Genomic DNA, 12,026 nt, shown 5'->3' on the forward strand with positions numbered 1-12,026 from the left:
TCTGGTCAAACAAAGCAAAGAAAATTTCATGCTGATCACCGAGTGCCTTCCCTCTCAACTGACGAAGCAGTACCGTGCCATGAACAAAAAGCTGAGAGGTGAGAGGGCATAGAATTGATGAGAACTTCAGCAGCCCCCAGTGACTTGAATATCACCACAGACTGTTTTGCCTAAGCCCAGAGGACATAACTGCTAGACTGAGTCCAGAATCAGGGTGAACGTAATCAACATGGGGAGGGCTACCTGACCACCTCTTCACAACCTACTTGTCAGAGAATTATATCCATGATGACTTTAGTAGGAGTGATCACTTATCATCTTGCCTCCAGTATTGTAGTGAGTAGCTGACTTGCCTGACTATATATTCCATATAAACCACCACAGCATGTTGTGGCCTTTATCACATCTTGGTCTGGCATCTTTTTTCTTTTGAGCATGCCAACCTTGTTCCACCCCCCTCATGTCTCCCCTAAAATCCTGGTTCTCTGCTGTGCACCAACATCCATGCCAAGTTTCTCACTGAGATCTTCATTGCTTTCCTTTCTCTGCCCCTGCACTGAGTGGCTTCCCTTCATCAGCGATTTCAACTTCCATATCAGTTGATCATATCCTTTCTCTTCTAAAAAGATTGTCCTCTTATCTTCCCTTAATATCTCTCTCCATTTAAATTTCTCTCTCCATGATTACAGGTAACCCCTCATCTCATTGTGTCCATCAGCCAATCCATTTGCACAGCTCCATATCCCATATCCCCATATCCCTTGATTCCCTGAGAGACCCAACAGCCTTGCCTATTTCAAAACTATGGTCAATGATGGAGGGATCCACAATTCTTGGGTAGAGGATTCCAAAAATTTACAGCCCTCCAAATGGAAAAAAAAATTCTTTAGCCCTAAATGATCAACCCCTTACCCTGTGACTCTGCCCTGTGCTCTAATTCCCCAAATGGGCAACCACCTCTGCCTACCCTGTCAAGCCCCTTTAGAATCCTGTATGTTTTAATTGGATTGCCTCACTTTCTTCTGAATGCCATTGAGTATTTGCCCAGTATACTGAGCCTCTCATCCCAGGAACTGATCTAGTAAAGCTTTGCTATCCCACCTCCAATGCAACTATGTACCTTAAGTAAATATACAAACATATGAATTAGGAACAGGAGTAGGCCACCCGGCCCCTTGAGCCCCCTCCGCCATTCAATAAGATCGTGGCTGATTTGTTTGTAACCTCAACTTCATATCCCATCTACCCCCGATAACCTTTTATCCCCTTGCTTATCAAGAATCTATCCATCTTTGCCTTAAAAATCTTTAAAGACTGCTTCCACTCCCTTTTCAGGAAGGGAGTTCCAAATACTCGCGACCCTAAGAGAAAATATTTTGCCTCGTCTCTAAAACAATATAGATGAGTTAGTGGAGTGGGTGGTAAAGTGGCAGATGGATTTTAACAAAGAGAAGTGTGAGGTCGTACATTTAGGGAGGTCAAACGGTTACAGGGAATACACAATAAATGGGAATATACTAAGAGGGGTAGATGAAGTGAGAGATCTTGGCGTACAAGTACACAGGTCCCTGAAGGTAGCAGTTCAAGTAGACAAGGTTGTAAAGAAGACATATGGAATGCTGTCCTTCATTGGCAGAGGTATAGAATATAAAAGTAAGGAGATAATGTTGGAATTATATAAAACACTGGTGAGACCACAACTGGAGTATTGTGTGCAGTTCTGGTCACCACATTACAGGAAGGACGTAATAGCTCTGGAGAGTGTGCAGAGGAGGCTTACAAGAATGTAACCAGGGTGAGAAAAGTTTAGCTACGAGGAGAGATTGGATAGGTTGGGGTTATTTTCCTTAGAACAAAGAAGGCTGAGAGGTGACTTGATTGAGGTGTACAAAATTATGAAGGGAATAGATAGTAGACAGGATAAAATTGCTTCCCTTGATGGAGAATTCTAGAACCAGAGGACATCGATTCAAGATAAGTGGCAGAAGGCGTAGGGGGGACATCATGAAGAACTTTTTTACGCAGGGGGTAGTGGGTGTCCGGAATTCGCTGCCCAAGTTGGTGGTAGAGGCAGAAACTCTAAACTCTTTTTAAAAGGTACTTGGATCTGCACCTCAAGTCCTGTAAGCTGCAGGGCTATGGGCTGGGTGCAGGAAGGTGGGCTTAGAAAGGGGACCTGGGTGTCCTCGGGCTGGCATGGACAAGATGGGATGAATGGCGGCCTCCTGTGCTGTAACTTTTCTATGGTTCTATGGTCTCCGTTATAAATGGATGGGCAACCCCTCATTTCAAACAGTGACCCCTTGTTCTAGATTCTCCCACAAGAGGAAACATCCTCTCCACATTCATCCTGTCAAGTTCCTTCAGGATCTTGTGTTTCAAACAAACTGCCTCTTACTCTTCTAAACTCTAGCCAATCAGAAAATGATCCATTTATACTTACTGTTTCCTTTTAGCTAGCCAATCTTTTATCCGTGCCAATATGTTACCCCCTACACCACGAGCTTTTATTTTCTGCAATAACCTTTAATGTGGCACCCTATCAAATGCCTTCTGGAAATCTAAATACAGCACATCTACTGGTTCCCCTTTATGCACAGCAGATGTTACTACTTCAAAGAACTCCAATAAGTTGGGTAAACACAATTTCCCTTTTACAAAACAGTATTGACTCTGCCTGATTACCTTGAACTTATCCAAGTGCCCTGCTATAGCGTCTTTAATAATAGCTTCTAACATTTTCCCTATAACTGATAAGCTAACTGGCCTGTAGTTTCCTGCTTTCTGTCTCTGTTCCTTTTTGAATAAAGGAAGCTAAATTTGCTGTTTTTCAATCTAATGGAACCTTCCTCCAATCTAGTGAATTTTGGGAAATCAAAGCCAATGCATCAACTATCTCACAAGGTGTTTCTTTTTGACCCTAGGATGAAAAGTCCAACAGCACCCAGGGACTTGTCAGTCCGCAGCTCCAGCAATTTGCTTAGTATCACTCCCCTGGTGATTGTAATTTTCTTGTGTTCCTCCATAAACACATAAGGAGACCAAAACTGCCTGGAAATGGTGTGGCCTCGATGCCCTACACATTTGTAGCAAGGCTGCCTTAATTCTGGTCCTCCATGTTCTCCTGGCTGCCTCCCATCTTCCTCCGTCTCTAAACTTGAACTCATCCAAAACTCTGTAGACTATATCCTGACTGGCAACACCTGTTTTAAATCTCTCATCCTTGTTTTCGAATCCCTTCATGACTTTGCCTTTCCCAACTCTGTAACCTCTTCCAACCTTACAACTCACGAGGTATCTGCCATTCTCCAACTCTGGCCTTTTGCAATCCACGATTTTCTTTGTTCTATCATTGGCAGCAGTGCTTATAGCTCCCTGGGTCACAGGGTCTGGAATTCCCTACCTAAGCCTTTCCACCCCTTTGCTTAAAACATAGGGGCAAGTGTGAGAATGGAATGTTAATTGTGAAGACTCCACTGTAGAATGTGCCTGTTGCAATAAAGATTAGAAGAGTTGTAAGATTAAAATTGAGTAATGAGCATTCATACATGCAGAATGTTCGAAGTCTAATAAACCTAAAAGATATTAATTGACATGTAAACTGAATGATAGCTAATGTATCAATATCATGTATGTAGGTAGTAATTATGTCTTGTTCACAGTAGTTAACGGTATAAGTACAGCTACATTGTTATACTTTAGGAACTCTATGTAGTCTGATCTGTTACAACTATGATGGTGGACAGAAGTCAATTCGCCAGCCTTGATGAGTCTGAAAGTGCTTGATTTTGATTCTATGCAACTAATTACACGCAGTATCTTTAATGTGCCTATTAATCACACGTTTCTATATTTTGTGGAACTTGAATTTACAATGGAGTGGAGGATTGTGACTACGTAAAAACCCAACAACTTTATCACAAGGGAAGCAACAGTTCAAGAAGAAGGCCGATGACTATCTTTTTAAGATAGCTAGGATGGGCAATAAATGCAGCTTGAAAAAGTTACATTTTATGATCCTCTTATGAGGAGAACATTATCTTTTCTCTCTGCGGGGTTTTTCACTTGCTGCCTCCCCACAATTCCACAACTAAAATCAGTCGTACCATAGAAGGAAATGTGGGAAAATCATTCACAAGATAATTATGGATGTGGAAGTCATTCAGCTCATTAGTCCATCCCTTATTGTAGCACCTTATTGTTTCTTAAGATTCCAAGGTTAGCCTATCTGGGAATCCATTCCAAGTGTTCTTTGTGTGAGGAACTGCCTGATTTCGATCTTAAACTTACCTGCTTCTATTTTGTGCCTTTGCATTGCACCCATCTCCTACTCTTGCAATGTGCTAGATTTACTTAGTCTGCTCCCTTAGGTACCAAAGTTATTTCACATATCTTTAAGGTTGAGAAGTCCAAATGCCTCCAGTCTTTCTTCAGAAACTCAATTCTTTGACATTAGGAATCAACCTTTTGGTTGGGTTTCTGCACTGCCTTCAGTGTTCAGCTGCCTCGTTTCTGATGGCCAGAGCTAGAGACATAACTAGCTGTGGCCTGTTGATATCCATGCTCAGAGTACTCTTTAAACTTGTTGCAATTTCCATCAGTCTGTCAGTAAATATGAGAGGCAGGCAAATATTGTGTAATGTACCAGAAACCTTAAACGATTTATCAAAGTTCCTAATAGCACGATTCAGTTATTTCATTTTCAGATAATCAGAGCAGACACGTGCAATCTATAATACAAGTTGTTCCTCCTAATATATCAATATTTAGGATGATTAATGGTCAAGCAATCGTCATACCTATTGAAGAATTGTTTTACTTTAAGGAGATATTGTACGGCAGATTAATATAACAGATTGGACCAGTGACAAAGGTTGAAAGATAATGATAGGGGGTCAGCTGCCAAAAATTGATCCATTTTGTGAAATAATTTAATATCTTAATTTAAGATTTTGTTGACTAATCAGGCAAGTGCTTTTTTTAAACTCTGCGCACCAAATTTCCTGTTGAGATTTCCAACTAGTGTCAGAAAAGCCTAAAAATAAGCTTTGCTGCCTCTTATACTATCCCCTGCATTTTCCTCAGCACTGATAGCATATCACGATTTGATGACAAAAGCACTCAAAACACCAAGTGAGGCAGCATGCACTCCATCCTCATCCACGCAACCATTGTCATGAACATGCACATAAAACCCCTGCAGGGAGCTCTATTTTCGACATGGTTTTACTTTTGAAAATTATCATATACTTCAATTTTGTTCTGTTGGCCATGCAGTTCAGTGCCACTGTGAATCTTGCCTTCTCATGCCCTGTGGGTCTCATTAGAACTGTTTTTAAACCTTTCCACTCCATGGTTCAGTTTCTGGGCATATCGAAATTCATGGGTGTTTCATCCATGTTGCTGGTGTGACATAATGGGTACCTGTGTTTTTGCTGCTTCCTGATAAATCACTGGACATTAGAGTTGAGGTCTTTTGGTAGTCTGTGATCTAAATGCCCCAGTACGAGACATTTCTGTTCCATAAAGCAAACTAGTTAAAAGCAAAATAGTTCAGACACTGAAAGTCTATAATAAAACAGAAATTGCTGGAAAAACTCAGGTCCAGCAGCATCTGTGCAGAGAGAAACGGAATTAACATTTTGCGTCCAATATGATTCTTCCAAAGGAGAGTCACTCTCCATGACACCCTGGTCCATTCCTCAATCACCCCCAATACTTAACCCCTTCCCATGCAATTGCACGAGGTGTAACACCTGCCCTTTTCTCTCCTCCCCTTGTCCAAAGCCTTAAACGCTCCTTCCACAGGTAGCAGCAATTTACTCACACTACTTTCAGTTTATTATACTGTGTTCTCAGTGCTGTGGTCTCCTATCTCTTGGGGATCACTTTGTGGAACGCTTCCACTCAGTCTGTGAGCATGACCCCGAGCTTCTGCTTGTTTGCCATTTTAATTCATCACCTTGCTCTCACGCTCACATTTCTGTCCTACCCTGCTGCAGTATTCCAATGATGTTCAATGCAAGCTTGAAGCACAACAGCTCATCAGAAGATGAGGTACTTTACAGTTTTCTAGAATCAACATCGAGTGCAACAATTTCAGACCATGAACTCTGTCACCCATTTGCACATAAGAACATAGAAATTGGGAGCAGGATTAGGCCATTTAGCCCCTCCAGCCTGCTGTGCCATTTGACAAGATCATGGCTAATCTGATTGTGGACTCTACTTTCCTATCTACCTCCCCATACTCCCTGACTCCCTTGTCAATCCAGAATCTACCTAACTCAGCTTTAAAAATATTCAATGACTCTGCCTCCGCTGCTCTCTGGGAAAAAGAATTCCACAAATTAATGACCCTCTCAGATAGAGAAAGTTCTCCTCATCTCTGTCTTGAATGGGAGATCCCTAAGTCTAGTCTCTCTCAAGGGAAAACATCACTTCATCCTCAGCATCCACCCTGTCGAATCCCCTCAGGATCTTTATATGTTTCAATAAGATTATCTCTCATTCTCCTAAACTCCAGTGGATACAAGCCCAACCTGTTCAAGCTTTCCTCATAAGATAACCCCTTCATCCCAGGAATCAGTTGAGTGAGCCTTCCCTGCACTGCTAATGCAATTTTATCCTTAAGTAAAGAGTCAGGACTCCAGATGTGGTCTCGCCAATGCCCTATACAACTGTAGCAAAACTTTTCTACTTTTATATTCCATTCCCCTGGCAGTAAACACCAACATTCCATTTGCCTTCCTAATCAATTGCAGTACCTGCATATTAACTTTTTGATTCATGGGCACCCAGATCCATTTGTACTGCAGAGTTCTACAGTCTGTATTCATTTAAATAATATACTGCTTCCCTATTCTGTCTGCCAAAGTGGACAAATTTTCCCACATTTATATTCCATCTGCCAAATTTTTGCCCACTGACTTAACCAGGGTGACCAACCTGTCAAGGATTTTCCAAGACTGCCATGTAATCTGGCTTTTCATCCCAAGTGCCGGGTCAGGCCTTCACCACCACCACCACCACCACAACACACATGCCCCACCCCTCCCCCCACCCCTGCAATGCCCAACCCATGGCAAAGTATCCCTTATTTTTTCTCCAGAGTTCATCACCCTGCACTTAACTTATCTGTATCCCTTTGCAGACTCCTTATGCCCTCTTTATAACTTACTCTCCTAGCTATTTTTGTCATCAGCAAATTTCATTGATATATGTTGTAAATGGTTACGGCCCTGCACTGATCCCTGTGACACTCCACTAGTTATAGCTTGTCAACCCGAACGTGACCTGTTTATCCCTATTCTCTGCTTTCTATTAGCTAACCAATCCTCTACCCATGCTAATATGTTACCCCCTACTCCATGAGCTTCTATTTTGTGTTGTAACTTTTAATGTGACACCTTGCCAAATGCCTTTTGAAAATCCAAGTACACAACACCTACAGGTTCCCCTTTAGCCGCATTGCTTGTTACTTCCCCAAAGAACACTTCATCAAACAAAATTTCCCTTTCACAAAACCGTGTTGACTCTGCCTAATTGATTGCATTGTGGTTTTTCTAAGTGACCTGCTGTAACCTCTTTCAGAATGGATTCCAGCATTTTTCCTGTGACAGACGTTAGGCTAACTGGCCTGTAGTTTTCTGCTTTGTCTCCCCCCTTTTAGAGCGGAGTTACATTTGCTATTTTTCAATCTGATGGGACCTTTCCAGAATCTAGGGAATTCTGGAAAATTAAAACTAATGCATCAACTATGTCAGCAGCTACTTCAAGACCTAAGGATGAAGTTCTTCAAGTCCTGGGGACTTGTCAGCCTTTGGTTGTAATAGTTTTCTCAGTACCCTTTCCCTGATTGTAATTGTTTTAAGTTTGATTCTGTTCTTTCTTGCCATGTGCTGGCCTAATCATGTTTTTCATGTTTTTGCTTTTGGCCTGAGCTGTTCACCATTCTGCCATTCCCACTCACTCTGGACAAATGCTTTGTTTCTTCACTACAACCATTACCATTCACTTTGCCTTTTGTCCCAGCATCTTACTGCTTACTGTTATCAAGTTGCATTCTGATGCATCCCGCTCTGTTTGGAATTCTTAAGCAGTCACTTCAAACCCTGAATTTACAGTGCTTGCAGTCAAAACCCCACCACTCCCAACTATCTGTGGAGATACAATGGATGCCAGCAGCTCATTGAAATAATGCATGAGGTCCAGTTACAGACCTGACCCTCGGTTGACATGTACACTGTCTTAAGAACCACTGGCCATGTGCAGGAATACAAGATGTGACCAGCTTTTAGGCCCCTGGATTTTTAACTTCCTACATCCTACAAATTGGGATTCCTTACCTAATCCGTGTCCTCCTTTACTATGGTCCTTTAAACCCACTATTTTGACCTACCTCCTCATCGCACCTCTGATTCTGTCCTGTTGGGCTTTGTGAAAAGCAAATTGATCGGCGTCTGTTGTGCATGCTGGTTGGATACACAAATGATCAAAGTGTTTGTTGAAGTGAACAAAGAACATTAATGATAAAAGGAAGTTAACATTGCCACAAAAATATTTGGCTAATTTCAGATTTATTCCACTTCTGTTGTTGATCTCTTTAGGTCAATGTCACTGTTTTTTGTCTTGCAGAGAGCAAAAGGCGAAGTCTGTTCAATAGCTCTTATTATCCTGCTGGTTACCCAAGTTCTTTCAGTCCCAGTGGAGGCAGCAGTCCCTATGGCAGCGGCTTCAGTTCCCCGTCATCCACACCAGTCCGATCTACTCCACTTGTGAAACAGTTGATGACACCTGGAAGTGCAGGTAGAGTGACCTTCAGATCACAGTGATCATTTAATGGGTTTCATTGTGCGCATGCTATTGTGTAATAACTTGGGTTCTTATTAAAGGCAGTGCATCATTTCAGATGTTTGTGGGGAAATTTGATTTTCATACCATTAGTTGCCAATGGTTTTAAAATCCTTATCTAAGCTTTGAATGAAGTCATCAGCCCAGTAGTATCAAGACACTTGTCTGACATTTTATTTTGCCATATGCTGGTAAGATCTAATGATGAACACTATTACAATGTCAGTTGTACATTTTCCTATGGAGAAAATATAAAATTCCACTATCTCTTTAGCTACTAAGAGCAAAAAATATTATGGTAACATTTCAGAAATGAGGGAAAAAACAAAAAGTAAACCAGTTGTATAAGTGTTGGCAGGTTAGTTTTCCCCTTATTTTTCAAATGTGGCAAATATATTTCAAGTTGGTGGGGTTGGGGGGGCGGGGGGCAGCACATTCCTGTCTCCTAACTCCAACCAAAGAACTCTGCCTTGATTTTCTGGGGAAGAGAGACGAGGAGACTTCTGGACCCCAAAATTCAGTTCGTTAAGGCCAGTGATCTCTCTGCCACAGGACCTGGTTGAAGTTAAAAAAAGGAAGGGGGAGGATGATGCTGTCCTGCCAGTTTCCAGTCCAGTGTGTGTTGATTGCCATGTTGCAAAGTTGTGATGCTTTCATCCTGCATCAGCCTACAGTTCTAGCCGCCTTCAAGCCATCACTAAACTGCTCAGTGAAAAGACTATGTGCATGGTTAATGACTCCCCCTGCAATCCAACCACGTGGCCAATGTTATTACAATGAGAGCTATGTTACAACGAGGAGTGTTACAGAGCAGACCATTCATGTCAAAGCAACAATTCTGATGCCTGCGGGTGGGGTGGGGAGCCATTTAATACTCAATGGAGCATGTCCCCAATTCATGGTGGTCTGCTGCATCCTTGACCATCTGGCCAGCATGAGGGCAATCTTTGTCACCAGTGCTTCAGCAACCACTTCAGGAGGAAGAGGTAGCTGGCATATTTACGGTCCCATTGGGCTGAGCATATTATCAGACTCCAGTCCCATTGAATGGATCCCCAGACCCCTGTAGTTCAACACTTCCCCACCTTACCATCCCTTTGTTCAGGAACATTACAGCGTCCTTTTGGCCATAATATTGAAATAAAAGGCACCACATCATATAAATAACCACATCATGCCCACTATATTCAACACATCCAGTACTCTATTCAATACTCAACAAATCATTTTTGTGTATACCCTATTGCCTGCCTTGGTGTTTGGGCCTGGTCTAGTTCTCAAATGCATTGTTACCCCTTTACCTGCAACAAAACTTGTGGAAGGCAGCTGACTTTCACTGTAGATGGCCTTGAAGGATGACCTTCAGCAACACAGGGCCATGAAAACCTGGCTTTGGATTCAACCAACTCTGCAGTCTGAGCCTGTCTGGCTGACATGCTGGCAGGGGCACTGGCAGAGTGGCAGGTGTGGGAACACAAACGCTGTCATCTTGAGATGGGACAGTGGTTTCAAGTACCATGCACTGCCAGGACAACACCTCAGTAATCCTGAGTAATCTGCTGGAGTACAGATTGCTGTGAGAACCTGCAAGCCCCTTTGAACACTGATACCTACAACCCTGAAGGCAGCAGTCTTGCATGACATCAAGCTGGGCTGTATGGTGACCAACAGATCCTATGACCTCACTATGAGCTTCTCAGCACTTGGACATTGGGTGGTTTCTGCTTGTGCTGCAATGGAAGCTGAGGCATTGGCAATCAGATATTATATCAAGCTGCAGCTGCATTTTTTTTCTTGAGTTCACAGCCATTTGGGCTCTTGAAAGGCTGGGTTGCAAGCTCTTTGTGAAGCCCTGTGCCAAGTTGGAATCAGAATCCTCTATGCTCCTTGATAGTAACAAGAAGTTTGCTGGCAGACCTGCCAATGTACCAAGCGTACATTGTGTGCCCCCATCAACCTTTTCCTGTATGTTGCTGATCAAAGTCCTTAGCTAGTTCTGAAGAAGAGTCGTACGGACTTGAAACGTTAACTCTTGTCTTTCTCTCCACAGATGCTGTCAGACCTGCTGAGTTTTTCAGCATTTTTTGTTCCTTATCTGAGTTGCCTGCAGCAGAACTAGTCTGTGACCCTAGGGAGCACATATATGTACTATCCTTTTCCCACAGCTTGGCTGCAGTCCACACATGCCCAGAAACTTGCCACATACAGTGCCAGAATCTGAGATGATGGCTACAAGCATCACATGAAAAAGTGATGGTACTTTTTCCTCTAGACCTTCATCCTCATGTATCACTGGCTGGCCGGTTAGCAGTTCCTGGATTTCTGAAATCATAAATGCACAAAGAGTGGGTTGGGGTGAGTAAGGGGGTCATATGGGGGAAGCAGGTTGGTTGCCATAACAGATATGATTGAAGGACGAGGGTGAAGTGGGATTTGATAAGCTGCGTAACACAGGAACATGCCATCATCCTAGATAGCTTCAACAATGCTGTTTACCACAGCCTCCAAGAGCCGCACCAATAATGCCAGGCACTGTTGTCTCCTGGGGATTGGAGCATGCAGATATGCCTGTCCCTTGTTGATTCGTTGCTGCACCCACATTGTGGACCAATTTGCCCCGCAAGAGAAAGGGAAGAGTTTCAGGAAATGTGTTGCAAAATGTTTGGGTGACATCCCTCTCTGGTGATGTCTCTGTCATTAGCTGAATAACTGTAAGCTGTAAGATGTGAGGCTTGCAGCAGTGGTAGATGTATGAGGATGAAAAGGAGCAGACATTATTTCTGTTTGCTAGAGCTGATTTCTGGGTGAATGATGGTGTGTGCATTTGAGCAGTGTATGAAATGGGATGTGAGATTGGTAGGACATAGCATTTGAAGATTAGTTCATTGACCTTGACAAGCCGAGTGAGATCATTGAACATTTTCTGGCACTGTATCTAGGTCCTCTGGTTTAGACAACTCTCCGCATTAATCTCCATAGGTTTCTACTCTCACTGCCTTTGCACTGTCTGCCTAGTGGGCTTCCTGGCCACTTGTTGATGGATGACATCTGTTGTCTTCTCAGTGCTCTGCACCAAGGCCTCCAGTGCTGCACTGAGTTTGTGTGGTGCCTGCATTACTTCAATGGACACAAGTTAATTGTGTATTGTGATCCCCACACTTGTTATTGGGTCT

General features: G+C 42.8%; 1 protein-coding gene across 1 annotated transcript in view; it reads left to right on the forward strand.

Moving 5' to 3' along the window:
• slain2 (SLAIN motif family, member 2) overlaps positions 1-12,026 on the forward strand; it is a 72,722-nt gene that overhangs the window by 17,831 nt on the left and 42,865 nt on the right. Inside the window, exon 3 of the mRNA XM_041192788.1 lies at positions 8,638-8,808. Coding sequence (XP_041048722.1) covers positions 8,638-8,808 — 171 coding nt within the window. The remainder of the gene's footprint in view (positions 1-8,637; positions 8,809-12,026) is intronic.

The sequence above is a fragment of the Carcharodon carcharias genome, chromosome 1, assembly GCF_017639515.1.
Source record: "Carcharodon carcharias isolate sCarCar2 chromosome 1, sCarCar2.pri, whole genome shotgun sequence".
In the NCBI taxonomy this organism is placed as follows: Eukaryota; Metazoa; Chordata; class Chondrichthyes; order Lamniformes; family Lamnidae; genus Carcharodon; species Carcharodon carcharias.